Here is a 27,049-nt window from a genome sequence, read left to right on the forward strand (position 1 = left end):
TGGTGCTTTAACAGGAACGTTTTATTGTCTCTTCCCAAGTATCTAACATAGCTTATAACATGAAAACACTGCTTTTGTAAAAAGGAAACACTAGTGGTTACATGAACTTCCATGCCTCTTCCTCCAAGGCCCTCATTCCTGGGGGTTGCTGACGACGGCGGTGGTGGAATAAGAGAAGGGACTGAGCAGAGCAGCGATGGTGTAGCTGCGGTGGCCAGAGTCATTAGCTGTGAACACCACCTGCAAGACAAGACAGACAGCAGCTGTTTCTAGCAGAGCCCAAAAGCGTGAGCTGCATGCGGGGAGACGGCCAGTGCCACATTAATAATTTTTATTTTATTATCTCATTCAATAGCAGAGAACAAAAAGCAAACATACTGGTAAGCTAAGCCTTTGGAGCCTTGTGCAGTCCTTAAATAAGAGTTCTATGTGAGTACGGAGGTGCAGCAGGATATATGCCTGGGACGAGTCTCTCAGCAGCTTCTGATCCAGCTTCCTGCTAATGTGCCTGGGAGCCCCCCATGGCTCTAAGCACTTGGGCCCCTGCCATCCATGTAGGAGACCCGGATGGAGGCCTTGGTATTGCCTAATCCTGGACTTTGGTGTATTTCAGGGAGTGAACCAGTAAATGGAAGATATCTCTTTCTCTCTCTCTCCCGCTATCTCACTCTGCCTTTCAAATAAGTAAAATCTTTAAAAAAAACTGTATTAAAATATAAGAGGATACTTCAAAGGGTTTTTTAAAAGCAAACAAGAGTTCATTAATACTACCTGCACAACCAGGTCCCTGATTTGCAAATTCACAGTATGGTCAGGGTGGTGCTGAGGGAAATTTGGAGCCCAAAAGCTCTTGTCTGATTTCTTGATTTCATAAAAAGATGAAGAGAGGGGGAAAACTGGCATTCTGTGATGGAAGACCTGCTGGGAACGGTGACTGTCAACCCTCCCGCAGGCCTACAGACTGTAGCATTGCAGAGCTGCACGGGAACATTCTTCCCATTTCTCAGATAAGCAAACCAGACTCCTGAATCAGGGCTTTGGCCATGTCTGTTTGGTGGCAGAGCCAACCAGGCAGGCAAGTCTCCTGTCTCTAAGCCAGGAAGTCTTCTTCCCTCTCTCTATTCTCTAACAGAGAGATGTGTTTTGTGTACAAAACAATGAAATGAGGAGTAAAGGCATTACAGGGTTCTATTTACCATGCAAGCAGAGTGATTTACTTTGGAATTCTGAAATATACATGTTGCACTGGGGCTCATTTAAGCTTCATAACAGGGAAAATTCTGGATCAAGGTGTTGGTCCACTTAGTAGGGCAATTTTTTCTTGCTCAGTAGAGATTTGGGACTCTGGTGCTGATTAGCCAACGTGCCCAGAGGGAGGCAAGTCAGGACACATTCAGTTTAGGAGAGAGGTGGAGGGTAGTGGGAGATGTATTTAATGTCACTGTTTATTTAAATTTTATTACTTATTTTAGTTTTACTTATACAGGCTCTGGATTGAGCTTTGAACTTACTTGGGACAAATGCATTTTGTTTGAAATATGGAAAAGGGAAACATGAATTATTTATGGACAAGAGGAAAAATATCTAAGTGAAACAAAACTGCATTTGGGCAAGAGGAGGTGAAAATTCCCTAAGAAACTCTCTGAAGGAGAAAGGGCAGCCCTAAGGCAAGTCCTGAGAAGCATATAAGGAATATTTCCTATCTGCTATGGTGACAGTACCCTCTAACTCCATTCGGTTCTTCTTCAAAGTTATAAGTGGGATTATCCATGACCAAAAATCCAGGAAATGGGGTGGGCGTTTGGCCTGGTGGTTAAATTGCTCATTAGGATACCTGCATCCCATATCAGAGTGCCTCAGTTCGAGTCCTGGCTCTGCTCCTGATTCCAGCTCTCTGATAATGCAGACTCTGAGCAGCAGCAGGTGATGATGGCTCCAGTGGGCGGGTCTCTGATCCCCATGTAGGAGACCTAGGTTGAGTTCCTAGCTCCCAGCTTCAGCCTGGCCCTGTCTGGGCTCTTGGTGGGCATTTTAGGGAGTGAACCAGCAGATGGGAGCACTACATGTCTATCTATCTCTCTGTCTTGCTGCTTCTCCTCCCCAAAAAGCCCAGAAAGGAGATACTCTGTCTTCCTGGGTAAGTCTGAGGCATTGGCCGAAGAGAAGGTGAGTAAGGTGTTCTGAAGGACTGCAACTTTCTTGAAGGTGCAAGAAAGGGAAGCTGTAGGAAAGGGGCTCCAGGCTGAACCCACCACGCTGCAGTCACTGAAGTGAGGCACTGGGACTCCCACTTCACTACTCGCTCACTCTTACTCATAGCCACGCAGGCTCCACGCTGGGTTCATGGTCCTGCCTTAATGTGTCTTAGATCACTTCCTTCCCTTTCACTCCAAGGCCAAGATGTTTCACTTCTAAATCTCAAGCATCAAGCAGTTCTTAACATATAGAAGGTTTTATTTTATTTTAAAATTTTACTCATTTGTTTGAAAGTAGACACACACACACACACACACACACAGTGCTAATTCATTCCCCCAGATGTTCATAACAGCCAGCCAGAGATGGGCTAGGTCAAAGCCAGAAGCTGGTAAATCAATCTGGGTCTCCCATATGGGTGGCAGGGACCCAAGTACTTGAGACATCACTTGCTGCCTCCTGGGTACACATTAGCAGGAAGCTGGAATCTGGAGTGGAGCAGGAACACGAACCCAGGCACTCTGATGTGAGGTGTGGGTGACCCAAGCAGCATCTTAACCCACTGTGCCAAATACCTGCCCCAGATTTTTGTTTTTAAACGTTTGTTGAATGAATAGTACAAGAGTGTCTGGCAGACACAGAAATCAATAGCTAATGAACAGGAGCAGCACATCACGAGCAGTATGAAAGTGATGCTTTTTAGATGGTTCCATGGCTGAGAGCCAGGGCAGCCATGCATCCCAGGGAGGCTGATCCAGTGCTCACGGGTAGGGGCTGAGACTCTAGGACCATATGTCTTGGGGGAGGGTGCCATGTAAACCTTGCACCTGCCCTGAAAAGGCTCGGGGTCTAGCTGAAGAGTAGTTAGAGACAGCCTTCTTGGTAGATGGGGCTCCTTGTTGACTTGTGGGCCCCAGAAATCATCCAGGTGCCTACAGCTCCTTGGTGACATTGTCAGCTAAAAGAACCATTTTATGTCAATTGAGAGTCCCTCATGACTGAGTCAGAGCTTACATCACATCGCGCTAACATCCTTAATTGAGGGTGGAAAGCTGCTTCATACACATATTAATATTTCATTAGCAAACAAGTGTTCACATCAAGTGGAATGACTAGACTATCAACAGTGTCACATAAGTGCAGGTCATGGTACTAAATGAAATTTCACTAAACTCAGAAAAAATTTTCTTCTCAGAGTATTGTGAATTTCAGAGTGTAGATTGGGGTCATTCAATGCTTTCATGATGACAGTTCCATGTTATGCTATGTGCAAAATGTACATTTCCTGGAACTGAAAATAAAACTAACAAACAACTCAAGGGTCTATATACTTACCTCTGCATATTCATGGAACGGGGAGATGCCAAGTGCCTTCCAGTACGATTTGGTGTCTAATTCCACTTTGTATACCCCTTCTACAAACTTCTCACTAGTTGTGAGCCCGTGGAGCTCTCCAGTCTTACTGGTTTTCCTATAAGGTACAAAAGTCCAGTTAAATGAGGCATGAAGGGAACAAATGCATAGCAAAATGATATCAAACACACATATGTGTGTACATTTGTTTGTGTGTGTCATATACAAGTAAGTCAGAAGAGGGGACACTCTAGTAAAGTTATGAAGTTACAGGGTGCTTCAAAGGGCTCAATGTAGCTTTTTTTCCTCTTGTGAGAGCAAAATATTTAGAAGTCTATGTGAGCCATGGTTGATGAGTGGATTAAAGTTCATGACCATCCCCAGAAATGACCTTATGGGGCTCTAATTGATCAATTCCCCAAGGCAGCCATCTTACTCCTGTCCCCCTTGAAGTGAGAGTACCTTTATGAAATACTATTATTTATACACACAGTGGGAAGCCTAAAGTACAAAGAAGCATGTGACTTCTTTCCTTTTATATATTTAATCTCTTTGGCACTTCTTGGCCAATATGCACTAGGCAGCTTCCATGGTTGAAGGTCAGAGAATGCTCCCTATCAGACAGCAACAACTAAGATAAAAAGGGAAGCTGTCTCTAGTCACTCTGACTATGCCCTCCTACATTTCTTCTTTTCCCTTCCTTTTTTAAAAAAATCTATCTATTGAAAGGCAGAAAGAAAGAAAGAAAGAAAGAAAGAAAGAAAGAAAGATAGATAGATAGATAGATAGATAGATAGATAGATAGAAATGGATCTCCCTTAGTGAGTTCACTTCTGAAATGTCCACAACAGCCAGGGTTGGACCAGACTGAAGCCAGAAGCTGGGAGCTTAGTCCAGATCTCCCATTGTGTGTGGCAGAGACCCAGCTACCTGAGCCATCACCTGCTTCCTCCTGGGGATGCATCAGCAGGAAGCTGAAAACAGAAGTGGAACCAAGACTCTGAAAAGCGATGCAGATGTCCCAAGTGGTGTCTTAACCACTGCACCAAACACCTACCCCAACTTCCTTTCTTTTCATCTTGGTACAAGAAAAAAGATTCACAAGAACATATGAATATTTCTGGTTTCTGTTCTCGATCTTGCTTAGAATATCCTCTTAACCACTTTTCATCTCACACTTGACATTTTATATAAACATAAATAAATTAACAAGTAAAAACTCAATTAAAACCACACCACCCCAAAATTGTCTTCCCAATCATGGGTGAAGAATCATAATATAATTCCTGGGATTCAATTAAAACACGGCAGGAATCATTCTCTCAGGAGACATAAATACTTCAATCTTTTGTTCACTGCTGAAGTTTTCTTAATTGCCCTTTCTTTTAGTTAGTTTGCTTCAGCTCACTGACATGAACTTTTCCTCAAAATTCTTCATAGTAGAGGTAGACAAATCTCCATGAAAATTGTAAACAGCTAATAAAGGTGAGAAGTTATTTTGGACCCAATTTTGGGTGATTGTGAGATTAGTCTGTGTCCATACTTTGCCCTTCCTTATACATCCTCTTCTATGTTTTTTCTTACTTAGCCCAACAGCCCCAGACCTTGCACATAGTAGGTGCTATAGTGCCTATGAGACAATTGCTTCTTGGCCTTTTGGCTAAGATCAAGTGCAGCGTCAATGAGACAAAAACCCTAGATTCTAGGTGGTCTAAATAAGCTACATGCAGGTGCTTTGTCAATGCTGTCTCTCAGTTCCTTTCTTTTCATTCATAACTTAACACACATACACACATTATACATATTTGTTAAAATTCTAAGACAAGGACTCTCAGCTTGGGTGTTACCCAGGAGTACCAAGCAATCTGTAAGCTCCTGAAGTTGCATATCTATTTGGGGTGTGTGTGTGTGCGCGCATGCGCGCATGTGTGTGTGTGTGGGGGGAGGTTTGTGCTTTGGGGTCAGCATGGACTCTCTGGTTTTCATTGCCTTCTTAAAGAGATCAGTGACCAAAAAGGGTTGCAAACCTCTGCTAGAGTAGAGAAGTTACTGGCTCCTTCATTCACCCACCATTTGCCTAAATGCTACAGTTTCCTGCTCAGCTAAGCAGAGCAAGAAGAGCACATCCTTCTCTGGGAACATTTGATATCTGCCCACATCTTCAGTATACAGGTAGGTTCTTAGAGATGATGTGAGCTTCTCTCTGACAGCTGGAGGGGCCAATGGGAAGCTACGACTGGGTCCCATGGCAGCGTCCTTTGGCAGCTTACCCAGAGGCAAAGGGCTCCCAGGTCTCATCAGCAGCCTTTTTGAACACGTGCACAGACACGTCGACTGCAGGACTGCCTCGGACGGCATCTAGGACTTTGACCATCAGAGGACACTTGCTGTCACCAGTGCCCTGGGTGTAGAGAACACAAGAAGTCAACGGCATTGATCAGAGTGGAAGGATTCGTTCTTTATGGTCTTGGAAATCTGGAACAAAGCAGGAAATACTAGCCGATCTCATTACCAGTAATGTTAAGTGTTGACAATTAATGAGCTTCCCTACTCAATATAACACAGCATGATTGTTTACAAAGCAAGGGTGTTTTCTGCCTGCAGACTCGGTGCTATTGACTGGAGACACGCACAATGAATTTTAAAGGAGAAAACAGGCCCTCTGAGAACAGTTGCTTTGTTAAGCTGCTCTATTTCAGTACAATTGCTGAAAAAAAAAAAAGATGCAATGTGTTGTAGGACCTAAGAGTTTTTCATGTAATCATTTTACTCAGTTGTTGCTTTAGTAATTCCCTCTTAAAGTTGTTGTAAAGTAGTAGTATCAGAGTACTCCCTGACCCATTTTATAGTAGTGACTTGTTCCAAGGATTTAAGTATTAGATACCTGACTAGGAATGTTGTTTGCCAAGCCATTCAAAGATGAATCAACAAATACATTTTGATTCACCAAAGAGCTAGAATATAATCTCATGCAGTTTGCCTCTCAGATAAATTTTATAGAGATGCTTTCCTGAAAATTCAATATCAACATCCTCATGAATATCTTTTCTTCTATCATCATCTGAGGACATCAAGGCTCCAGGCATTGCAAACCCCACGCATCAGAGCAATGGCAGACAGTGCCCAGGGTCCAAGACCCAGGCCAGGAAGCTCTGCAGACCTTTGTTCTATTTGAGCTTTGAATCAATAATATTAAGCCTAGGTGTCCTGGGAATAGCAGCTGGTTTGCACAGCAAGAAGTCGTCACTTCTACTTTGTCTGGCAAACATCTGTAATGCATGATAGAGACTTCAGAGTCAAACACTCACCACAGGGCCAGCCTCAGACACAAATACCAGTCCAGCGAGGCAAAGGAGGAGGAGGTGCTGAGAAGCCATGCTTCAAGAACCAGTGGGCTTCTGTGGTGGCTGCTCCCAGCTTGGAGCTTTTATACTCCCTTCTCCCCTACTGGGCTGCTTATCCCTGCAAATCTGACTCCAAACCTGCTGATTCCGATTATTGACTTAGTCAACAAAGAGAGAATAAGTAACCCACACAAATATGAACCTTGTCTAGAGATTAAAGCACAGGAACATTAGCTCTATGAAATATTCTTAGCTGATCATTTGACCAGCTAGGCCCCCCAAGATCAAACAACCAAAACAAAATAAAACTAAACAAAAAAAAAATAACCTTGTCTCTGTATGCTGGGCACAGCCACGTTCTTGGGAGTTTTTTCTCTCTTACCCATTTCTATGTGTGCATTTTATTTTATAGACATTTTTATCTTTAATTTCAGATGGTGGATGCAATTTGTAATCATTTATGTCATATTGAATGACATATTGGTTGCACAGGCTTAAATGTAGTGGATGAGAAAATGGCATTGCACTAGATACATGTCCATGAGCACACAAGAAGGAACACTTGGCAGTGCTGACATTTTCAAATGCTTGTTTTAGCCAAACCAAGTCATTTGGAAGATTTGCTTACTTAGCAATTTTTTCATAAATGATGTGTGTGTGTGTGTGTGTGTGTGTTCTTCCAGTTAAGCTTCTTCTCAACCCATGAAATATGGCACATTTCTAACTGGCACTGAGACTAAAATACAGATAACCAAATTTTTACCATGTCTCTTGCTTTGGCATGTAGGAACAAGACTATCCAATTGGCTTTTGTCAGAATGAAAATTTCCGGAAGGAAGTAGTGATGACTATGAGAACTAGAAGCCATGGCTGATCATAGATTCTTTTCCTCTGGGCTGAAGTCCGGACATTATAATACTTTGGTAATTCATTGATCAGGTACCATCTCTTGTGAACATTTGTGTATATGCATGTGTATGCAGTTTTGTTCATGAGTAAATTAAGACAGGTGTCTGTCTTTATAATGACAGATATTTAGGAGATAAAGAGAAGGCATTCTGGACAAATGCACGTCAAGATTGAGTCCAGTTTGGAGCACGAAGAGTTGGTAAAACATGCTCATAACTGACAGTCAGGTTGGAACAAACTCAACAATAAATCATGAACGATAAGAGCTTTCAAGGAGTTGTGGAAGGGACAATAAGGCATTCCAGGAACATGGAAATAGGCAGCAGAAGACTCAGGGAGAGTAGGTAGCCCAGAGGAAAACGACAATTAGCAAATGCAGCTGAGAGCATAACCAGGAATAGAATATTATAGGTAGACTTCAACTATGAGGCAGGAGTGGAAAGAGTCTTGAATTTGAAGTTAGATGACCTGAGTCATCCAGTTCTTAGTTCTGCCACCCAGTTTCCTGGATGACCTTCTATGATTTATGTAAGATCTCAGATACTCAGCTTACTCATTACTAAAATAGAAATACCTACTTTTTTACTTCAAATACTATTCTAATAACTTTTACTCTGAGGGGATATTAACATAATTTTGTAAACTTGAAGCCATTATTCTGATGTAAAAGCATAATTATAATATAATTTGGTTGAACATCCATACATAAGGCTATAAATCCTTTCTTTAATAACATCTCACATTTTACCATCCAGTATTCTGTTGATAGTTTCCCCCTGCTGAGAACTTAGATTGGAAACCTGTTCTCTAAGAATGAATCCTAAGCATTTGAAAGTTCTTTCATAACCGAAGCAACATCTTCCATCCACGTGTTTTAGCACTGAGTTCTGTCAACATTGAGAATTGTCTCCTGTGGACCTTGTGAACAAGCCACACAGGGCTGCCACCAGCCCACAGACACCTGTGTTTCTCTACCCATTTCAAAATAGTTGCTAAAATTAAAATTTTAGGTATGTTGCATAGAGTTTGAATTTCTGGCTTCTTTTGAGAAATCCAAAATGACCATGGCAGTAGGCTCACACTCTCAGCTGGCCACAGTCAGAGGGGTCACTGGGAGACATCGTAGCTCCCTAGACCTCCATTCTGACTCTGAGGCCAGGAAACATTTCTAGAGACACTGCTGCGTGCAAGTGCTTTTCTTGTATGTGTCTTGCTTCTCTCATCTCTGTTCTTGACAGCCTCTTGATAATTTGCGATTTCTGTTTTTCCAGCAGCCATTTAAGCAATGAACGACAGCTTATTTTCTTTTTGCCAAATAAATTTTCACTCTGAAACACTGGAATCCTCATTATCCAGAACTTTCTCCTCCTGCATCCTCTCATTTGTCAATCATTCTTTTCTTTGTAAAAATTATTTATTAATTTGAAATGCAGAGACATAGAAAAAGTAGGAGGTGGGGAGAGAGAGAGAGAGATTGATTTTCAGTCTGGTGGTTCACTCCCTCAAATGCCTGTAACGGCCAAGTCTGGGGGGCCAGGCCAATGGCAGGAACTTGGAATTCAATTAGGTCTCCCAAATGGGTGTCAGAGATACCAGTACTTGATTCATAACCTTCTGTGTCCCAAAGTCTGAATTGGCAGGAAGGTGGAATTGGGTATATAACCAGAATTCAAATTCATGCATTCTATTATGGGATGTAGGCATCCCCACTGGCATCTTAACCACTACTCACTATGCCAAGCACCAATGTCTCTTTCAAAAAGTGCTCTGAACTGGGCATATACTACAGATAATATGAGGTCAACCCACAGGACATTAAGGTTCTTACCTCCTTCGGCAAAGGCACTACACTGTCAGTGTTGCCAGTTGTGACCTATTGGTCACAATGCCCTGAAGTCACCATGCAGTACCCATCATCCTATGTCCTGCTAATGTATGAATTTTAACCTAAATATGGGATCCTAAGTTTGTCTTAGAAATAGCTTGTCCTGTTAGTTACAACCCACCATTTCATTCTACTGACAAATATTTAATAGTTGATTCTGTACATCCCTGCATTAGAGCTTCCTCCAAATCTCAGGCCTTTGGCTACATGGACTTGGTTGCCTTCTGAACTAACATTGATCTGGAAATCAACACTGAAATTTGAATTTGAACAAGACAGGGATGTAGAGACAAAGCGAGGTAATTCAGAGTCTAGGCAGGATTCTGAATCTGATTGGAAAAGTATTGATAAAATTTAGAGTTAGAGATTTATTTTTAGTACAAAAAGCAAAGAAAATTTTTCGGAGGTCTTAAGAGCAAATGTGGGTGACCTGGAGTCAAAATAAGAGAGCAGCAGCACAAGAAGTTGCTGTGTTTTAGGAGAGAGAAGAGCAAGGCTGAGGCAAAAAGGACAAATCAAAAGAGAGTGGTAATATATTGCTTGCTGAAGGAGTGCTTATATGGAACACTTGGCAACAACGGTACAAGGAAAGTCCAATGTTCTTGCCTAACAGGCACTTTGTCATGAGAGAGGGATGTATGGATAAACAGACTCCCAAAGATAAGAAAGTCTACCTTTCCTGTGTTTACTTGAGCATGCAGGCTCTTTTAGGAGGATGGTTATTAAGGCCAAGGGTTACCACATTCCTGGACTCTTAAGTGGTTGCCGTAGACACTGTGTGCTTTGGGCACCATGAGCAGCAGCAAGGATCCAGCATCACAAAACAAAAGGAAAATCAGTGAAATAGTTAATAAATCTGTGTCTTTTCTTAGTCATGCCCTGCTTGTCTTCACATTCGGACTGTGGGACCACAGCCTAGAAGCTCAGCTATGGTGAAAAAGACTAATTTGATGACAGCATTGCTCTTTCTACTACAAAATGTGGTAGCTAATGAATACCTCCGGCTTGCTCCTTATGTAAGGCTCTTCTGTGCTCTCCACTATAATGGACAGGCTTATTTATTTTTAAAAACTCATATAACAAAGAAACTATTTTTTCCTTACTTATTTTCTGAGGGTGTGTGTCAACAGCAGGCCAGTGATCAGTGGAGAGTGAAATTCGCACATAAATCGTAAGCTGATTGGCCAGAGGAGGCAATTGGCTGTCCAAGTGCTTACTCTAGGCTTCAAGGTACTGGGTTGTGGGGGGCAAGGAATAACAGTATTTGGAGGACCTACATCTCATAGCTTAAATAATTCTATTTAGTCTGCTCCCTTGGAGGTGAATAAGCCTTAGGGGTTTGATTAATGGCAAGCAAATAATGAAAGACTCATTTTAAAACTATAATACCAATTTAATTAATAGGTGGTTGCTGGGTCAGCAAAAAACTGGAGCAAAGTGAACTGGCTTTGTTTTTAAAAAATTTTCTCTAGATTGTAGTAGAGCCCAGAAATTTTCCTTAATTTACCACAGAGTATACTTTCCTTGTGTCTTGCATGCCTTCAACCCAGGGAGTGTTGAACAAGCACAGTAAGAACCTTTTCTTTTGTCTCCCCTTCTTTCCTCTGATAAACACAAACATCATCTGGGATATTAATTAGACCACATTTTATTTTCCACTAATTGCTATTTTAGTGTCATGGTTGAATTGTAGGGGCTACCCTAGTGGCAACCACAGTTGAGAACACCCCAGTGTAAGAATCTTCCACAACTCTTATGGGCTGTCCTACTCCATATTTGGGGACTACAAAATCAAGAGCAGCACCTTCAGCCCCACTCTGTCCTCTACCCATGGCTTAGGAACCCACCCTGGCTCTATCTTAGGACTTTAATTTGCCTTATGTCACTAGTTCAGATGATTCAAAGTCAAAGTCCTCATGCCTTGGTCTGGGTTTATATCTCAGTAATCACATGTACATTAAGGATTTTATCCATGACTAGTCACTAGATCAAGTTAGTTTTAGCTTCTGGAGTCATTTAAACATCATCTACCCCTGCTATAAGGGCCAGAGATAGACAGAAGAGGAGATTTGAGGCTCTTTTATCTAGTTGTCAAGTTGTCTTTGGGTTTCTGATTTCCCTCTGAAATTCTTATGCAGCCAGAGTGGCAAACAGGCTTGAGGTTGCATGCCATTCAGATGGCATATCTGTGTGCGATCTGTGAAGGAATAGCAGGAACCAGGGCATGGCCTCCTGGGCAGGTGATATAAAACTGACCACTTTCCTCTCCAGACATATCCTTGATGTCTTACAGCTCAGCCCACTTGACAAGGAGACTGTACTGTGGTTTGAATCAATAGCACCAGCTGGAATTCTACAGGATTTGTTTGAACTTATCTGCATGCCCACATCTCTTTTAGAATCAACTAAGCTGATTCTGTGCCCATAATCCAAGGTACATGACTCAAGATCTAGAATTTGGCCACTTCTATTATTTTTTGACCTTGGAAATGTGACTAATAAAGATATATTTTTAGTTCATTGACTAATTAAAAGGAATTAGCTATTGAGCATCTGCTGAATATAAGCCAGTGTGCCAGCCACCACCATGGGTGATATCAAGAAGCAAGTGCCTTACAGGTGTTTACAATTTAATTAAGAAACTATGACTGCCCATTCAACAGGAAACAGTTGATGGGGTAGAAAATAACCCACAGGAGGAAAAGACTGGGTTATAGAAAGCTTCTGTGAAGAGGTGGGATTTAAGGTTTATCATCAAGGATAAATATAAGTAAAATGTGCATAGAGTCAAAGAAAAAGTAATGTAATTTCTCTCCCCTGCAAGTGGGAAGACATCTGAGAACCTCAAGTTGATGGGATGGAAGGAGAAGTTAGGGGCCTGTGAAATAAGAAATGGAGGAAAACCTGAAACCTAGGACTAGGAACCACAGATAGGATCTGTCAGAAGCCTCAGTGTTAAAAAGATAGGAAGAAAGGTTTAGAGCAGGCATGAGGCAATAGGATGATGATGGGGGACAGTAAGTCAGGTTAGGAGTAGGGGTAACGTTGGGGGCTGGGATTTGTTGGAGTCTGGATGCTGGAGGTATCTGGACGCTGTGCTGCTCCAAGTGTTCCGCACACACAGAATAATAATTTACATAACAGCACACTGGGTCAATAAAAGTCATTGCTCCATTTGAAGGAGATGAGTCCAGGGCATCCAGCTGTCCCAAGAGCCACCTAGAAACTCCAAGGGGAGAATCATTGCCATAAGCCATATGTTATACATGGATTGGGAGTTTCGGTCTTATCATGCCAAGGTCCAGCTCAAAGTGTTTGGTTAAGGCACTTGTCACTGTGACTGCTTATTTTGTTGGACTCTGAGGGCCTTTTCGGAGAAAGATGAGAACAGGTCTGGGTACTGTGTATGGGATGGGGCAACCTGTCCTGACGGGATGTAGAAACCAGGATGAGCAGAGTTGCAGAAGTGGAAGAGAACAAGGCATGCCTGAGAGCAAGGAGCAGAACTACGTTCACTGTGTGGATTATAAAGCCTAACGTGATGAGCCAGAAACAGTTTGGAGTTAGAGCATGGAGGTGAGCCCTGAGAAATCTGTTTTTCCAGTAAGTAAGGACATAAACCTTTCTGGCAACTTAGAGCTACTGCTAAAGAGGACTCTGCCTCCTGGGGCAGGTGAGCCCATTGCCCCTAGTGTGCCCACGTAAAAGCTCACTGATCATCTGGGGACAGGGCTCTGTAATTGGCTGGAGTTGGGGATCCATGACCTTCAAAATCTCTTCCAATAACAAGTCTTTAACAAGGACTCATTGAGAATTCTGAGTGATAGCATGACAGCGTGAAAATCAGGAAGACTGAGCCAGGAGAAAGATGTAGGCTGGAGGAGGAAAAGCTACAGGCTGCGTGGTCACTGGGGAAGCTAACATCATTTGGTAAGTAGGGTCTAGCCTGTAGGTTAATGTTACCTACAACCATGTCCTCCTGGAGTTATTGCTGGTCCTTGAGCCTCATATGTATTTCCTCTATGAGTGGATATTAAAGGTACAACTTCTATTTTGTGAATGTCTGAATGGATATTAAAAAATACAACTTCTATTTTGTGAGTGCATGCAATTGTTTTCCCATACTCTTCAAAGATATATTGTACCATGATTAATACAAGGAAAACTCATACTTTAAAAGATATACTGCACTGTAATTTATGTAAGTAAAATTCATTTTTAGGGATAAACATGATTTTTGACAAATATATGCTATCATGCAACCACACTTACACCCTTTTGTGACCACTAGTGACTACTGATTTGTTTTCTGTAATTGCAATTTTACCTAATCTGCAATGTCATATAGATGGAATCAGATGTTAAATAGCCTTGTGAGTTTGGCTTCCTTCAATTAGTATAATGCCTTTTACTATTCATCCATGATACTGCATGCAGCAGCAGACAATTGAATAGATATGCCAGAATTTGTTTATTCATTCACCAATTGGGGAACATTTCAGTTGTTTCCAGTTTTTGTTAATCATTTTATACTTTTTTTTAAATGTAAAAAATGTTATTGAAAAGGCAGAGAATATATCTAATAACTGTAGGTAGTGTTTAGGAAGTGGAATGAGTTGCCCAAGATCCTGGAAATTATGCTGTGAGAGATACACTGCTAAATCAGAATGTAATTATTTAAAAAACCAAACAAACAAGCAACAATAGAGCCATGCCAGGCCACCTCAGTAGGGGTTCTTAACCTGGGATCACCAAATTATTGCCCATGGTTAGGATTCAGGAAATCTGTGATAATGGATAAAAAAAAATACATGCTTATTTTTACACACCTCTAATTGAACTGCAGCCCTTCCTTACATTATAAATGCTGACAGCAAATCAGAGTAGTTGTTGGTAGTACCTGTGCCTTTGTCACCAATAGATGTCAGACATTTTCATGTTACATCTAATTGGTAGATATATTTCCCTTTTTTGGGAAATTTTCAAGGTTTTATTTAAACACAAATAAAACGTGCACCCAAGCTGTCTATTCCTTTTCTTTGCTGTGCAGCCTGGCACTGGGGTTGGAAGCTCTGATGGGCAGCTGGGCTGCTCTCTCCTCAATGGCTTTGCGGTTCCTGGAGGGAACACTGTGAGCAGTCTCCGCACAGGAAGGTTTGTGCACATCAGCAGTGCCTCCAGCTCCCTGCCACTGTGGCCTGGGAACTTCACTGGGCAGCGTGGGCTTTGCTTTCTTGTTGTTCCCATAACCAATGTTGGACATCAAGATCTGGTCCTTGAATCTTCTCCACATTTTGTTGTCAAATACCTCCTATGTTCATCACTACTTTGAAACTATGGTAGTTGTTAGACTTGGTGTGAGACTTATAATTAATAGAAATGCATACATTTTACACTATCACAATTTGGAAAACCATTTTAACAAAGGCACTCAATATAATTGATTTTCTTGGTAATTTTCTATATTTAATTTTATATACAATGTAAGAGCCTGGGGAAGGAGACAGAATGGCCCCTAGGCCAGCAGGGCTTGGCTGGAATCTAATGGAATCTAATAGTTTGCATAAAGAAACAAACAGGTAGTCACCCTGGGACTCATTAGTGGTGGAAGGAAATGAAAAGGAAGCTGTAGTGTTGGCTATTTGGGTTGAAGGACTTATAGTCTCAAGGGCAGGACTTTCCCTGGAATAGGAAAGACTTCCCACGGAGACATGCCAGAAAATGAATGTTATTTTGACCTGGGTGAGTGCTGGCTTTCTTAGGAAATATTACTATTGTTGTTTACAGGAATTAGTGTTTGTGAGGCTGGTTACTGAGAGTTCATCTCTGACACTTTTCTGATGAAACTTGGATTCTGAGCCTTCTCAGTCGACTTTGGACATTGATCAGGCCAAGTCATCCAGGTAACACCCACTATGGAGTGGGCCAGCTGGGCTCCAGTTGGAGACACTGACCTCAGTAAGCACCTGTCCTGCAAAGCCAACAATAGGAAGTGGGGCTGGTGTAGTGCCACTGATGACAGGAGGAAGGGGTGATGCGACAGCCAGGGTCAAGCAGGTGCTGGTGCCAGAGAGACAGGGTACTGAGGAAGATGGAGGGGTCAAACTGATTCTTCAGTTTAGGACCTAAGTTGACTAGAAAGGGTCTTTCTGACAGAGATGTAAAACAGTGAATCAAAATAACCACTGAATAAACAGAAGATATCATTTATGAAGGGGGGGATAATTAAGAATTTAAAAGTAGAGGCAAAGGAGGCAAGGCAAGTTGAACTTTAGTTAGATTTCCTTGTAATACTCAATTGCTTTCCTTAAACAAGGTCTTTGGTGTCCTGGACAAATGGATCATGAGAACAGAACAATGGGGAATTCTTAGGTTGCTCGATTTCATTCCTTAGAGATAGAGAAATTTGACTGACTTTTCCAGTTGACAGAGCTGTTAGGGAGCAGAAGAGGTGGGCTAACAAGTCAGGCTTGCTCTTCTTTCCCCACAGATGAAAACTCCTCCCTCTTCTCAAACGTTTCAGCCTTTCTGTTCACTTGTGCACTACCACTTGGATTACTTCTCTGTCGCTTCCTTCCACTGAGTTCCAGACATCTTCAGTTCCATGGAGCCTGAGCTCCCCTCCGTCCTCAACGAGTACCCTCACTGTTCTTTCTACCTCTTTATCTTAATTGGAATCTAGTTTCTCCCAATAACTATTCTTCTCCTGGGCTTTCTTGGATGGTGCCAGTTCCCCCATCTGATCAAGAGGCTTTGTCACATCTATTTGGGATTCACTTGCCCTTCCTCCTAGCCCATGTCCCAGGGTCAGTCATTTCTGTGTTTCTCACATTAGGCACCCTAGAGGTGTTCTGTTCTTCAACTTTTGCTATTTCCCCGATCCTGATGTCCCCCGCCATGTGCATGGGCAGTTCTAGGGAAGGAAGCAATGTGCTATACTGGCTTAAGGGGAAAGTGACAGAATTATCTTGATCATGCCCCCCAGAATGTACTTAATTTGTGTGCAACTCTCATTGCAGCTCATTAATTCTTGTATCCAAACTTACTGACTTCTTGTTGCATCCCCACTTATTTTTAAAGACTTGAGTTAAACATTTAACCTTCATTCTTTTGTGGACTAGTCCTTGATCCTCTTTCTTCTTTTTTCCCTCCTTTCAAGAGGGTCCATTATTTCTTCTAGACCACCCCCACTATCTTTCATCTTTCAAGACTTTGACCTTGATCTGCCTTTTTCTAAGATCATCCATTATCGACTCATCATTGTACTTTTACCTCTTCTGTCTATGCCTTCCTTCCTCTTAATTCAGCTCCTCTTCATCTTTCTACTACCTTTGACATATATTCTTTCTCTTGTTTCTATCACTTCTGGAAGCCAGTCTGCCTAGCGACTTCTCCTGCCTGAAGATGCACAGCAGTGGTGCCAGTCTGGTTTCCCTGCCTCTTTCCCTTGCAGGTCCTGTTCGACCTCGAGGGTACCAGTTTCTTATCATCATCAGTTCCCAAGGACTCTGTCAGTCTTCTACCTGGACCCCTCACTCAAACAGCTGCTCTCTAACCTCTGTGTAGAGACATCTATCTCTGTTCATTCTGGCCTTGCCTTGCCCTCTGAATCTCGCAGCTCTCTCATACATGTAGAATGCCTCCAGCTCAACATGTCTAAACCTGAAGTCTGCATTTCTGTATCCCCTCAGAATTTCTACCCTTGACCCCGTCACTCTTTGTCTAAGTGGAATTCTTGCTCTCCTTGTGAGTCAGGACCAGAACTTCAGGTGTTTTGTTGAATTGTACTTCTCTCTAGCACAAGACTATGGAAAGTACTATTTCTGCTTCCAAAATATTTCTCTCATTTGGTACTTTGCGTTTCCACGGCTCCAGTGAGTCTAAACCTTCATTGTTAATCGTGCAACCTTTTGCAATTTTGTCCTTGCTGATCTCCTTACTGCTAATCTATTTTCCATATAATCTTTTCTATAAGCTACTGCCAAATTAATCTTCTTAATGCATACTTCTGATTACATCACATCTCTCTTCAAAAGCTTTTTCTCACTCCCCATGGCCAGCCAAATGAAGTCTAATGCCCTTTGTCTGACATTCAAAGATAGCTATGACTTGGTTCTACTCCACCCTCAGTTATTGCTGTAGTTCTTCAAGCTCTAGCTGCACCTGGACAATCCTGTGACAGACCACCCTCCTACGCATGCCCCTCCTCATTCATTCCCCCTCAAGCATCAGCAAAATTATGATGAGGACAACAGTCTAAGAGAGAAAAGGCCAGGTGACAAATAGTTATGGAAGTACAAATAAGAGATTCTGTTGACATCAGGAATAGAGAGTAGGTGACAGAAAGAGCTAAGAATGACTTGAGGAAATATTTTATTTAGTTTGGAAAGATGTTTGGAAATAAAATCAATAGCTTACATGGGGGTACTTCAAAAAGTTTGTGGAGCATAGGAGGGGTCTTCGAAATGTCATGAAAATGTATATTATGAAAAAACTATGCATGGATTTCAAAATTTCCTTGCATCAAAATAAAGTTATCCTTTAATTATATTTTTCCACAAACTATTACAAATACCCCTGTAGTTAGAAATATAAAAAAAAAAATCTCATTTTGGACGTGTTAAGTTTGGAGGGTTGATATACAGGCATGTGTGTCTAGAAGAAAGCTGGAAATGAAAGCCTGAGCGATGAGGCTTGGATGAAACCAGGCTGGGGCGTGGAGATTCAGAGTCATGAGCATGTGAGTTGGACTCCAGCACTTAGGGGTCACCAGCAGACTTTAGTGACAAAAAGTCCAAGGATACAACCCTGGGGCAAACCAACATTGGTCAGTGACAAAAGCAAGAGAAGCTCAAAACAGAGGTTTTCCTTAGGCAGAAGCCAGAAGTGCTTTGTACCTTCCTTCGGCAGTTATGCCATGAAATCAGAGTTGTTTGTTTCTGTTTTGTAGCATTAATACCTCAACAGCATAGGAATTGCCTTGTTGCTCTCACAGCCACAGTACGTAGTGCAGGTGTGGCACATACGGATAGCCTGGTTAATGCTTCCTGAATGATTCAGTAAAAGATGGAGTCATCTCCAGTGCAGTTGGGTTTTGCCTTCTGTCTCAATGAGCCAACACTTGTATTGCCCTCTGCATCTGACTTCAGGTGTTTCTGATCAGAGCTCAACAATTTCACTGCTTTCCTATGATCTGAATCGCAAGTGCAAGACTGAGGCAGACTGACTCTGAGCCCCAGGCTCCTCATTCCATCCCTGGATGATGCCTTCATCTTTCTGCCTGCTCACCTATGCTCACCTCCCATCATCACCCAAGTCATTTTCCATAAGCTCTGTATTTGCCTGAGGGTTCCTTTCTTCATCTTTGAGTCCAGACTCAAATTCAAAACTCCTTTATTGCAGTTCAGCAGGGTAGGCAGAAGCTTTTCCCTTGGACATTTAATAGTCTCTAAAACACACATTGTAGAAGACAAATTTACCTAATGTACTTATCCCAAAACAGATTTAGACACTGAACAAAATTCTTTATTCGGAGTTTTTAGGTGTATCTCTGTGTCTTTGGGGTCAGGAGAGCAACTTCTTTCTTCTTCCTAACCACATATTCTGTAAGTGTGAGTCTCAGACCAAGAGTGTCAGCCTTTCCTAAGAACTTTCTAGATACATAAATCCTAGAGTCCTGCCCAAGACACACTGAAACTGTGGAGTGGGGCCCAGCCCTCTGTTTTAACAAGCCCTCTGGCTGATGCTGATACTAAAGTTTTAAAGTAATTTTCTTAGATAAAATTAAGGTTTAGTGAGGTTGGGTCATGGAATTTGGGGTCTGATTTCTTTGGAAGGTTTACTTCCTCCTAGCTAGGTAAACTTGACGCAGTCATATCCCTCTCTAGACAATTTTAAAAAAGTATAAGTTAAGTGATCTCAAATTGTAGTTGTATTTTCTATGGTTCTGCTGATACTTTTAAATACAATGATGGAAAATTCCTATGGTGTTAGCAGGACAGAGAATCAGTGTGAGCTGGGGACATTAAAGAGGCTGGGACAACTGGTGACCAACTACATGGCTACCTTTGATTCCATCCAACCTTGCTCGGAAATAGATTCATTTGGCCAGGCACCTATAAGGCAAACAGGAAACTACTTGCTGCCCTTAATCAGGTGTCAAAATTTTGCACTGGGAGAACCAAAGCTAATGACCTCTCACATGTAAGTTCAGGGAATCTGAGTCTCTCCAAGCTGCATAGAAAACACTATTTGCAGATATTAGTAGCTTAGGAAGGTTGTTGGTCAGACAATGATCAACCTAAATTTCAACAAGCAAAAGAATTAACCAAATAGTGGCTTAGTGCTACTGAGTTTTAGTTACTTATGAATTCAGCAGAGGAGCTTGTTCATTGTACTCTCAGCTTGAAGAGTTTAAATTACAAGGTCACTCTGAAAAAGAGTGCTGATTCTTCCGGAGAAGTAAACCATGTCATTAGTGGCTTGTGTAGTCAATACAATTCCTTTGGAACGCAATTCAGCCTTGATTCTTTTAATACATATTCATGCCAACACTGTAATTCTTCAGTTGGAACAAATGCTTGCATCAAACACAAAAATAATTTATCCATAGCTTTATTTGAGTCACGTATAACCCCACTGGCTGTCTTCTACTCCTTAGTTCTGAGAATCATTCTAAAGTCATCATGAAGATTAGTGCTGTTGCTGGTAGATTTGGGTTAGTGGTTTTCCTAACAGCACAGTTGCAGTCAGCCCACATCATTCACAGTCTCTTATCACCATTCTTGTGGGTGCTCTGGGGCTAAAGCCAGCTCCTGGGACAGGTAAACTGTCCCATCTTGCATTGTGTGTGCTCATTCCCTGGAGTCCTTCACTGACTTAGCCTCCATCTGGAGCCCTCCAGGGCAATAGATGCAACGGATACATTTGTACTTGAAACTCCACATGGTGACTCAGTGCCTATTTTTAAAGAAGGTTACACACATGAGTATGTGGAACACAACTGTGCAGATGTGATTTTTGAAATCTCTTGTGTCAGTTGAGGGAATATTGATTAAGAAACTCGGCTGGGAATTGCTGTAAAGGGCGTAGTATGCACTTTTGGTGCCACTACTCTTTTGAAGCTTTCCAAACATCTCCTGACTTCCTTGGTGTAGGGCCATATGCAAATCTGTCCACACCCACTGTGGCTGTAAGTGAGGACTGCTAGGCAGAGAAGTAAGATTTCACTTGAGAGGTAATGTAGTGTCATGGAAAAATGCACGCGCTTCGAATTTTCCAAAAATCTTGGTTTGAGTCTGACTTGCTAAATTCTAGCTGAGTTTATCATATAATCTATGAGGCTTGGTGCCCTTTGTTAAGTAGTGACAAGAATGCATCTGCCTGTGAGAAAGGATTGAATGATATAATGAGTAAGAAGTATGACACCATTTATGGTCCACAGTAATTCGTAAGTGTCAGGCCGGTCAGGTAGAGGTGGCTGGGGGAAGTTGACTTATCTTTTTAGTTCAGCAGTTTAATATTTGGCTCTGTTTGTTGTGGATACTTTATCGAAAATGTTGTTAGCTCTTGACTGCCTGGTTCCAGACCCCAATTTTGGGGGAGAGTAATCAGTTTATTCTGACTCAATTTAAGAATCATTTCATTTTTTTTTCCTCGACTCCAAATACCATAAAAATAAAATACATAAACCCATTAGACTATTGGTTAACCTGGTAGTTGCCCCTTCATTGATGAAGCATGTAGAAACATAGGGTGATCATTGGAGCATTCACATGATGCCCCCATTTATTTCCATGGGATTCACCATGCCAGTTCAGTATCACTGCAGAGAGTTTGTGAAAATGAAGATAGTGAATAAGGTCAAGGAGAGAGAGAGGTTGTATCTATTAATACTCTGGAATATGATGAAGCTTATATCTCACCTTTCCTAGCCATGCAAGGGTGAGACTGAATAATCTGCTCTGGAGAGAGAGAAGCATTGGATCTGGGCCTTGTCTATTGTAAGGTGAAACAGAACTGTTTAAACCATATTTCTAGATTGTGTGTGATTCCACCTCCTCGCAAACGGGTCAAGGATGACAGTTACATCAGTAGCATTTAAACTTTGCCCTAAACTTTGAGCTTCTGTGAATTCAGAAGCTCAAATTGGCAGACTCAGTGACTGTGTTTGCGAGTGGGGAGATCCGACTGGACTGCACTTAGTCTCATGCCACTCTCTGAACGGAGAGAACAGCCTTTTGTGTAGGCGTTGGTTCCACCCTTTTCTAATATGGCGTGGGCATTTTTTTAACTCTAACAATTCCTAGGACCTGCTATCTACTGTTCAAAAGCTACTATTGTTTCTATTGCTTAAAAAAAACAAATCTATGACAAAATTAATAGAAAGTAAGCAGTGGTTACATGTTTTATAAGTCATGTGTTGTGTGTGCTTGAGAAATGGTAACCCATTTCTGGATGAATATCAACTTCAGATCACTCTCAATGCTTAGGTCAAGGATTGGCAGGCTATTGGCCATACCCATGTGCCCCCCAGATAGTGAACAAGAGCAGTATGGTCTTCAGTATTGGTCCTGAAGGGGAAGTGCTTGAGGTTCTTGTAGTCAGTGTTTGCAATCATAACAGCACGGTCCCAGGAGGGATCAATGAGTCAGTCAATGCCAATCTTGAGGGTGAAGTTCAGTACTAGGTGTTGGCTGCAAGGGAAGTTTCTAGCATAACCTTGTGGTTGAGCAACTGAAACTTCCTGTTAAAAGAGTGTGTCAGGAGGCAGGTTTATACACCTGAAACCAGAGGCACATAATAAAGTGTTTGGTTGGTGACTCAGACTGAAATTATCCAGCACATTTGGGAAAATACAGATGTCAATGTTGGACTGTGGCATTGAAGAAGACTGTGGAGGAGAGGTTGTGCTGGGGCTTATAGAATACCAAAAGATTCAAAGGCCCTAAATGAAGGAGGGAGAAGGAAGGAGGCATTCTCTCACTGGAAATTTCATGATTCTACCTAACTAGAGCCTGTTTTCACTTTTCTGCTTTCTCTCTCTCTCTCTCTCTCTCCTCTTCTCTCAATTTCCTACCTCTCTTTTATGGCTTGGGGAGAAGTGTAGAGCAGGAAGCTCTTCCTCACAAGAATGTATTGAATCTGGTGTGAAGTAATCCAGCTTCTGATGGGAGAATTGGTCAAAGTGGGCTCCGGGCCCTCGGGACCATCTAGGACCCAACATCAATAGGATCACTGCTCAATTTTTGGAATTTTGGGTACAGTTGTTCTGGACACCTCATCTGGATCTCTCTGCTAGATGCTTCCCAGTCTTGCCCTTGCAGCATTGCCGTGGGTGCTGTCTGAGCATCTTTTTAGAGTGGATCAGAAATCACATTGAGACTGGGCTCTGACCTGGGCCCATGGGAGGAGGCTGGACGGTGCCTGTTGTCCTTGCCCATTCCTCTTCCAGCCTGGAAGGGAGGCTCTTTGCTTCCTCTTGTGGTTGTATGCCCAGTACCATGACTGAAGTGGAATGTGCTTGGGAGCCCAGAGCTAGAGGTAAATAAGAAGCATCGTTGGGACCCTGGTACACCATTTTGGTTGGATTCTTGGCTGAGATTTGACATTCAAAGCCACTGATTTTATGTCACTTTCTGGGAAAGCAGAATAAAAAAATAGTGTGAATAAGGTTGGGGATTATCTGGGGATTTCAAAATGATTGATCCTCTTTAAGAAGGATAATCTAAACTTGAATGTATAAAGTTTGTAATTTCAAGTCTTACGCAGGCTGAAGGGGGCCAAACTGGGTGTGTGAAATCCAACAATCACAATGGAAATGATGTGTACACAGGAGGCCGTGTGTCTCCATTAAAACTCTTAAAATTGGTCTTCTGGTTTCTTACCTCAAGGGCCGGAGCAGCTGGATCTGTAGGGAATCCAGGGGGAAAAGCTCTCAAAAAACACTCCTGTATATACACAGAACAGATTCTTCCTTCAGCGCCACCTTGCCGGACTGTCACTGTGGTTGTGAACCTTGTCGGATGTTTACATCTCTGTTTACCACTGATACTTCACATTTAATTAGCAGAATTCACTGTACCCTGTATATCCATGTTGTTACACTATTTCCAGCCTCTCCCTGTCCCATGTGGAAGATAAGCTGGGTCTCCTGGAGGAACATGGGCCATGGGTCACATAGACCTCTGTTCAAATCCTGTTCTTACCATCCTCTAGGCGTGTGAAAGATTTTCTGGCTTCTCAAATTTCCCTGTTCCTCTTCTGCAACACTGAAGATTGGTAAGGATCGGTAGAAAAAAGATTCAGAAAGCAGTGATTCGACAGAACCTGATCTCCATCTATTCTTTCCTTTTTTCACTTCAATGTGTCTCAAAAACCTCCTTTTAAGGTGTCCCCTTCTTTCAGCTAGACTTAACTCTTTGGTTGTAGAATTACAGACATTTAGAATGCCTGGCTCTGAAGGCAATTTAGTCATCACTATGTACAACCTCTCCACTTCCAGATTAAAAATAGAGGTTCCAAAAGTTACAGCAGCTGGCATGGAACAATACTTCGCAGTGAGAGCTTGTCATGCACTAGGCATTGCACATTTCATCACTGCAACAACCTTGTGGGGTGGCTACTCTTCTTATATGAATTTTATAGATGAGAAGTAGAAAAACCAGGATGGAGTAATTTGCTTCCTATACCATCCAAGACTGCACAAATCTTCGGTGAAGAAACCAGGGTTGTGACTAGAACACTAGAAATATGCCTTCTTTTATTTTCCTCTGGGTTGGCAGGTATACTGTCCCCCACAGCGCTCTAAGCCAGACTCAAGCCGGGCTCTTCCTGCAGCTTTATCACCAGTGGCTTGGGCTGCTGCAGTCTGATGTCACCTCACTCCCCAAAGCTGGTCCTGAGGCTCTCAGCTGCTGGGGTCTTGCATTGTGCGCATCCTCATCCTCCATGTAGATTCAGTGTCCCTCTAATTTGCATGAAGATTCCTCTGCCATTTTCTCCCTAACTGTTCCCTGAGATTGCACTCTCTCCATGTTTTTTGTTTTTTATTTGTCAGGTAGAGTTATAGACAGTGAGAGAGAGACAGAGAGAAAGGTCTTCCTTCTTTTGGTTCACTCCCCAAATGGCTGCTACGGCTGGCACTGCGCCAATCTGAAGCCAGGAGCCAGGTGCTTCTTCCAGGTCTCCCATGTGGGTGCAGGGCCCAAGCACTTGGGCCCTCCTCCACTGCCCTCCCAGGCCACAGCAGAGAGCTGGACTGGAAGAGGAGCAGCCAGAACTAGAACCCGGCGCCCATATGGGATGCTGGCACCGCAGGTGGAGGATTAACCAAGTGAGCCACGGCACCGGCCCCTCCATGATTTTTTTTAACTCTCTTCCCCTAGACTGGAGCAGTAAGAGCCCTCCCTATTCTATCTTCTTTGTCTCTCTGTCTCACAGTCATTTGTTTAACCTGGTTCGCTTCACCTACTACAAGCAGAGATTCATCAGTTCTCTGAGCAAGGCTCCCTCCTACAGAGAAGATCAGCCCAGAACATGGAACTGGCATAACTTGGACTCAGGACCCAAGACCATCCAAGTTCCCCTAGAGTCCCCAGACTTGATTGGACTTAGAGGGTTTATCATGTTAGAACAACAGCCACTACAGAGCCTTAACCCAGAGAAAGGCCTTATATGGAGGATTCTGGTACATTGCTGGCCATTTAAGGCACTTTGGACATAAGTGAGCATCTTAGTAACTTCGATTCCATTGTTACTTCTCCTGCAGGTGGCTCAGAAAGGACAGTTTCTCGGCCGGCGCCGCGGCTCAGTAGGCTAATCCTCCGCCTAGCGGCGCCGGCACACCGGGTTCTAGTCCCGGTAGGGGCTCCGGATTCTGTCCCGGTTGCCCCTCTTCCAGGCCAGCCCTCTGCTGTGGCCAGGGAGTGCAGTGGAGGATGGCCCGGGTGCTTGGGCCCTGCACCCCATGGGAGACCAGGAAAAGCACCTGGCTCCTGGCTCCTGCCATCGGATCAGCGCGGTGCGCCGGCCGCAGCGCGCCAACCGCGGCGGCCATTGGAGGGTGAACCAACGGCAAAGGAAGACCTTTCTCTCTGTCTCTCTCTCTCTCACTGTCCACTCTGCCTGTCAAAAAAAAAAAAAAAAAAGAAAGGACAGTTTCTCAAAGGCTAACACTCTGCAGTGTAAAAGAGCAACTGCCAGAACAGGTGGGAAAGACCTTACCTTTGGTGCTGGCAGTCGGGGAGAGGTGCAGGGGACCTGATCCTCACATCAACCAAGGGGAAAATACTTGATTACTCATGCTTCCTTCACTGTGTAGGCACTGGGGCTGTGGAAATGGTCACTTTGCTAACCCAGTCCTGCCCCTTTCTCTAAATTGAGGACTGAGACAGGTAAGATTCTCATTTTCTATTTGCCTCTATTTTCACACAGCCACTTCTCTCACCTAAGACTTTTATTTGCCTCAATAAACAAAGAACTCTGCTTGAAAGAACTCCCCTGGATAGCCATATTAATAATGGAAACCTATTTTGTTCCAAGCCATTGGGTTTTTCTTTTTATGATTATTATGTCTTTTCAATTGATTAACTTTAAACAAAAATTAAAATAGGGTCCTGAGGCCACTTGAGTGTTACTTTCTTAGGTGATACAATGAAACCACTTCTTTGTTCAGTTGATAACATTGAAAATAAAGGATGAAATTGGGGTGGGTGAAGGCAGACATTAAAGGAGGCTAGTGTTAGAGATGACAGAGTCCAGAGACACACACTCTGTCCAACCAGCCAGGTGTGGAAAGGCACTCACATATGTGTCTTCATATAAACTGGGTGTCTTGGTGCAGTTTAGTACTTGGAAACACAGACATAATAGAATGCAAGCAGAAATCAAGTAATGAGTGGGCACCAGGGTTGAGGTGGGCAGCCCTGGTGTGGGGGTAGCACTTGGAGCAGCCGCATGTTGATTCCTGGGGCAGAGCTGCCAACCCTTGCAGACTTAACTTGCAGAGGTTACTGCCCTGCAGCACAGTCAAGTTCAGGTGCTGGATGGTGAAATGCTTTTTGGCAGGAAGAACTTTGCTTTTGTCTGCCTAATTAAAGCTGTTGGAATAATTTGTGTACAAGTGTATTTCATGTCAGTGCTCAAGCAGGTCTAAGGTTCCCAACCAAGAATGCTGAACAAAATTCATGCACCAGGGTTTGCTTACTTTTTACTATGAAGCATAATTATGCACAAACTGAAGACCAGCTGGAAGATTTCATCATAAATATCATACCTATATTCCTTAACTCATAAATATTCTTAAAAATAATCACTGAGTTTAGTTATGAAATAGATAGCAATGAAATTCTTACCTGTGCCT

At 42.7% G+C, this 27,049-nt stretch overlaps 1 protein-coding gene and 1 long non-coding RNA gene across 7 annotated transcripts in view; one reads left to right on the forward strand and one right to left on the reverse strand.

The window, feature by feature from the left end:
- On the reverse strand, window positions 1–6,951 carry TTR (transthyretin). Its single transcript, XM_002713486.6, has 4 exons — window positions 6,858–6,951; window positions 5,820–5,950; window positions 3,532–3,667; window positions 1–240 (listed from the first exon to the last, which is right to left on the reverse strand). The coding sequence occupies exons 1-4, from the start codon at window positions 6,924–6,926 to the stop codon at window positions 133–135; spliced, it is 444 nt and encodes a 147-aa protein (XP_002713532.1). The 5' UTR covers window positions 6,927–6,951; the 3' UTR covers window positions 1–132.
- A 6,042-nt stretch (window positions 6,952–12,993) lies between these two features.
- The window catches only part of LOC103349317 (uncharacterized), a 29,945-nt gene continuing 15,889 nt past the window's right edge, over window positions 12,994–27,049 (forward strand). For 2 of the 6 annotated variants that reach the window (XR_016214071.1, XR_016214073.1), the window contains exons 1-2: window positions 13,000–13,617; window positions 15,475–15,590. This is a non-coding gene — a long non-coding RNA (uncharacterized LOC103349317). Of the gene's footprint in view, window positions 13,618–15,474; window positions 15,591–25,456; window positions 25,481–25,840; window positions 26,082–27,049 lie in introns of those variants that run through there. The other 4 variants (XR_016214072.1, XR_016214068.1, XR_016214070.1 and 1 more) reach the window with 4 other exon arrangements.

The sequence above is a fragment of the Oryctolagus cuniculus genome, chromosome 10 (assembly GCF_051225735.1).
Source record: "Oryctolagus cuniculus isolate XC-2025 breed Fujian yellow rabbit chromosome 10, ASM5122573v1, whole genome shotgun sequence".
Lineage (NCBI taxonomy): Eukaryota > Metazoa > Chordata > Mammalia > Lagomorpha > Leporidae > Oryctolagus > Oryctolagus cuniculus.